General features: G+C 38.9%; 1 protein-coding gene across 1 annotated transcript in view; it reads right to left on the bottom strand.

The window, feature by feature from the left end:
* Positions 1-29: 29 nt before the first annotated feature.
* Positions 30-5,148, bottom strand: part of BAAT (bile acid-CoA:amino acid N-acyltransferase) — a gene marked incomplete at its 5' end in the record, with an annotated part of 40,701 nt that continues 35,582 nt past the window's right edge. Inside the window, 2 exon segments of the mRNA XM_082469522.1 lie at positions 30-4,887; positions 4,890-4,926. Of these exon segments, the coding sequence (XP_082325648.1) occupies positions 4,295-4,887; positions 4,890-4,926 (630 nt within the window). The 3' untranslated portion in view covers positions 30-4,294.

The raw sequence follows: 5,148 nt of genomic DNA, 5'->3' as shown, positions 1-5,148 counted from the left end.
CTGATATATAAAATGCAAAAAAGTATATATATATATATATAGAGAGAGAGAGAGAGAGAGAATTTATTTGGATTGAAAATATCCACTATAATATAGAAAGATATACTAAATATCAATAAAAATCCAGGTTGTCTTTTAAAAAGAATTGCCAGGAACAATGTAATACTCAGAATAGAGCAACTAGCTTTTAAAGAAGAGATAATTTCTGTCCTAATTAAACTACTATAGGAAAGAAGGAAAACTTTTTAATTCTTTTTATGAAACAAGTACAACATTGATATAATACCTGACCAAAAAAACCCCACAAAAAAAAAGTTTGATCTTATTTATTGTTAATTAACAATACATCATGACCAACTGAGTTTTAGTTTACAAATGTAAAGACGATTCAATACTAGAAAAATAATTCATCATATTAATAGATCTACAGAGAAAACCATATAATCTTTTCTAGCAATGCTGAAAAAACACTTAAAAAAATCCCAAACCTTCCTGGTTTAAAAGAAAAATCCATAAAATATAAATCAAGGATATACAGCAGGCCAAACACCAACATTCTTCCTAAAGTCCAAAACAGGAAACAAGAAAAATTATACTGATTATACTCATTACAATAACTATTATATAGCATATTGCATATATAACTAATATATATAGCATATAACATATATAACTATTACACAGTAAAACTCATAGGGGGTATTAGCCATTGCAATTACATGATTATTATAATTAAAGGAGTGAGGTATTCTGATTGGCCAGGTCTGGGAAATGTGAAAACTTCTATGACTGAGAGAGGAGGGAGGCTAACAGCCCTACACATACTGAATGGAATAATTTTACTCTAAACAGAGAGGGTATCAGAAAGCAGATAAAATAAAAAGAGTTTAGGCAGATAAAACTGAAGTGTGCTCATGTTGCTTCTATTACTCTATTTATTGGCTGCCCATCATACCTACAAAATGATTCAAAATACCTTTCTACTCCTTCATTTTCACCTTGATTATCCATCAATCTCCTCTACTTCAATCCATTGCAATTCAGTAGCTCAGGAATATTTGGCCTGTGACTTGCCCTTAAGAGAAGATACCTCAAATTTGACCTCGGACAAAGTAATTTGCATTGTTCCATACCCACGGTCATCAAACTATGCCCTGCAAACCAAATCCAGCCTACAACCCTTTTTTCTGCTGCCCAGGACTAAGAATGGTTTTTACATTTGTAAACACTTGGAAAAAAATAGAAAATTACTTATGAACATAGGTGTTCATAAATAAAATTTAAGTGGAACACAGACACAATCATTCATTACATCCTATCTAAGGCTGCTTTTGTGCTACAATGGCAGAACTGAATAATAATGACAGAGACCTTATGGTCTACAAAGCCAAAAATATTTACTATCTAGTATTTTACTAGAAAGAGTCTGCTGGGGGCTTCCCTGGTGGTGCAGTGGTTGAGAATCCACCTGCCAATGCAGGAGACACGGGTTCGAGCCGTGGTCTGGGAAGATCCCACATGCCGCAGAGCAACTGGGCTCGTGAGCCACAACTACTGAGCCTGCGCATCTGGAGCCTGTGCTCCGCAACAAGAGAGGCCACGATAGTGAGAGGCCCGCGCACCGCGATGAAGAGTGGCCCCCACTCGCCACAACTAGAGAATGCCCTCGCACAGAAACGAAGACCGAACACAGCCAAAATAAATAAATAAATAAATAAATGTAAAGAAAAGAGTCTGCTGGCCCCCAATCTAGAGGCACACAATCCACACCATCGTAACTACTATCCTAAATTGAAATTCTGTGAATCTCAGATTGCTCCTCTCTCAAAATGCTGTATATGTTTAGACACACAAAAAACAATTTTCTTTTGCTAACTTTCATTGAATTATTGATTGTAGGCTGATTCAATAATGTTACCTCCATACCTGCTTCCATATTGTCTTAAAATAATATATTTTTTTACCCAGGTCTAGTTTTCCAAAAACAATGAAGTAACCATGAGTCATGAGCATATTTTCAATTATGAGAAATCTAAGAATATTTTTAAAAATTTATTTTATTCAAGTATAGTTGACTTACAATGTTGTGTTAAAAAGCATACTTAATTTGAGTTTTAAGAAATCAACTCAGGGCTTCCTTGGTGGTGCAGTGGTTAAGAAGCCGCCTGCCAGAGGCAAGAATATACAATGGAGAAAAGACAGCCTCTTCAATAAGTCGTGCTGGGAAAACTGGACAGCTACATGGAAAAGAATGAAATTAGAACACTCCCTAACACCATACACAAAAATAAACTCAAAATGGATTAAAGAACTAAATGTAAGGCCATACACTATAAAACTCTTAGAGGAAAACATAGGCAGAACACTCTTTGACATAAATCACAGCAAGATCCTTTTTGACCCACCTCCTAGAGAAATGGAAATAAAAACAAAAGTAAACAAATGGGACCTAATGAAACTTAAAAGCTTTTGCACAGCAAAGGAAACCATAAACAAGACAAAAAGACAACCCTCAGAATAGGAGAAAATACTTGCAAACAAAGCAATTGACAAAGGATTAATCTCCAAAATATACAAGCAGGTCATGCAGCTCAATATCAAAAAAACAAACAGTCCAATCCAAAAATGGGTAGAAGACCTAAATAGACATTTCTCCAAAGAAGATATACAGATTGCCAACAAACACATGAAAGGATGCTCAACATCACTAATCATTAGAGAAATGCAAATCAAAACCACAATAAGGTATCACCTTACACCAGTCAGAATGGCCACCATCAAAAAATCTACAAACAATAAATGCTGGAGAGGGTGTGGAGAAAAGGGAACCCGCTTGCACTGTTGGTGGGAATGTAAATTGATACAGCCACTATGGAGAACAGTATGGAGGTTCCTTAAAAAACTAAAAATAGAACTACCCATACGACCCAGCAATCCCACTACTGGGCATACACCCTGATAAAACCATAATTCAAAAAGAGTCATGTACCAAAATGTTCATTGCAGCTCTATTTACAATAGCCAGGACATGGAAGCAACCTAAATGTCCATCGACAGATGAATGCATAAAGAAGATGTGGCACATATATACAATGGAATATTACTCAGCCATAAGAAGAAAAGAAATTGAGTTATTTGTAGTGAGGTGGATGGACCTAGAGTCTGTCATACAGAGTGAAGTAAGTCAGAAAGAGAAAAACAAATACTGTATGCTAACACATATATATGGAATCTAAAAAAAAAAAAAGGTTCTGAAGAACCTAGGGGCAGGACAGAAATAAAGATGCAGACATAGAGAATGGACTTGAGGACATGGGGAGGGGGAAAGGTAAGCTGGGACGAAGTGAGAGAGTGGCATGGACATATATACACTACCAAATGTAAAATAGATAGCTAGTGGGAAGCAGCTGCATCACACGGGGAGACCAGCTCTGTGCTTTGTGACCACCTAGAGGGGTGGGGATAGGGAGGGTGGGAGGAAGACGCAAGAGGGAGGAGATATGGGGATATATGTATATGTATAGCTGATTCACTTTGTTATACAGCAGAAACTAACACACTGTTGTAAAACAATTATACTCCAATAAAGATGTTAAAGTGAAAACACACACACTCACAAAAAAAGACTAGAAAACCATAAAAAAAAAAAAGCATCCGCTTGCCAATGCAGGGGACACATGTTCGAGCACTGGTCCTGGAAGATCCCACATGCCGCAGAGCAACTAAGCCTGTGCGCCAGAACTACTGAGCCTGCGCTATAGAGTTCGCGAGCCACAACTACTGAAGCCCTCGTGCCTAGAGACTGTGCCTGGCAGCGAGAGAAGCCACCGCAATGAGAGGCCCATGCACCACCACAAAGAGTAGCCCCTGCTTGCCGCAACTACAGAAAACCTGCGCACAGCAACGAAGACCCAATGCAGCCAAAAATAAATAAAATAAAATAAATAAATTTAAAATAAAAGAAGAAATCAACTCATCAGCACCTGATTCTATTCAGGATTGTTTTACAAGCCAGGGGATTCTGTGGTTCATTTTTGGTAATTTTTTCCCCTAGAGAATTGCTGTAATTGTAAACTGAAATATTTTAGAACAGGCAGAGCTCTAAGTTTATATTTCTAAAAATAAAAACGCCTCAGTTTATGATATTAGATTAAGTGGAAGCCATTTTTCCCTTTCCAAAGTCAAAGCATACTATTCGCAGTCTTTCTGCCTTCTCTTGCCATAACTTCCTTCTTACAAGAAGAGGTCAAAAGCATTGTTCCATGAAAATCAAGTGGAGGGCTGGTAAAGCATCCTATTGCTTCTGTATTTCCAGGAATATTTGCTCTTCTAAGAGACAACTGGTCACAACTGGAATAAGGTGTTTCCTGAGAAACTTCTGGATCTCCTTCCAAGAACGTTCTTGTGCAGCTACATGTGGGATCACTTCTCCTCCCCAGTGCATGAAGAGGCGGAGATTGGAGATCCTCGAGGCACAGCACAGTGGGGAGTAGGGGGGCTCTATCAGGTGGCCTACCCCTGGGTAAAACAGCAGGGTCCAGTTGTTCTTCCCATGTCTCCTCAGCTGTTCTGTGGCTTGCTCTGCGTATACTTTGCTGTTGACATTCATATCTTCTTCTCCCACAATGAAGAGGAAATGTCCCTGGGCCTTTTCAATGGGGAGAAAAAAAGTCTCACTGGCTTCAGCTCTAGTATCCTCAAAAATGCGCTGTAACTCTACTAATCCTAAGGTACTGATGGATAGTGAATGAGGAGAGAATAGCCAGGGCTGGTTTATCTGACCACGATATACCTGTGGAATGTCAAGAATAAAGTTGGGCCCGTTAATAAGTGTGGCGGCTATGACTTGCTTTAGGTGAATAGCCATGGAGAGTCCAGTCTCTGCTTTTTGGACATGGAGACTACCCCAATACCCAGGCTAAGGACCTGTAAAAAATTAATAAACAAAAACCCCAATTAAATACAATCCAGAGACCAGAAGGGGGAGCTCTCACACCCTGCAACAATAGCAGAGCCCAAAAGGTAGAAAGACTGCTCTTCTTTCCAGGCAACGACTCAGCCAGTGAAAAGCCTTGGGCTCTTTGTTTACTGCCCTTCCCATCTTCCTTTTCCCCTCCAGGAAATCCTTCTCCTTCCCTTGCTGTGCAG

Source organism: Balaenoptera physalus, assembly GCF_965194825.1.
Source record: "Balaenoptera physalus genome assembly, chromosome: 7".
Classification (NCBI taxonomy): Eukaryota; Metazoa; Chordata; class Mammalia; order Artiodactyla; family Balaenopteridae; genus Balaenoptera; species Balaenoptera physalus.
This window is presented reverse-complemented; position numbering and strand designations above follow the sequence as displayed.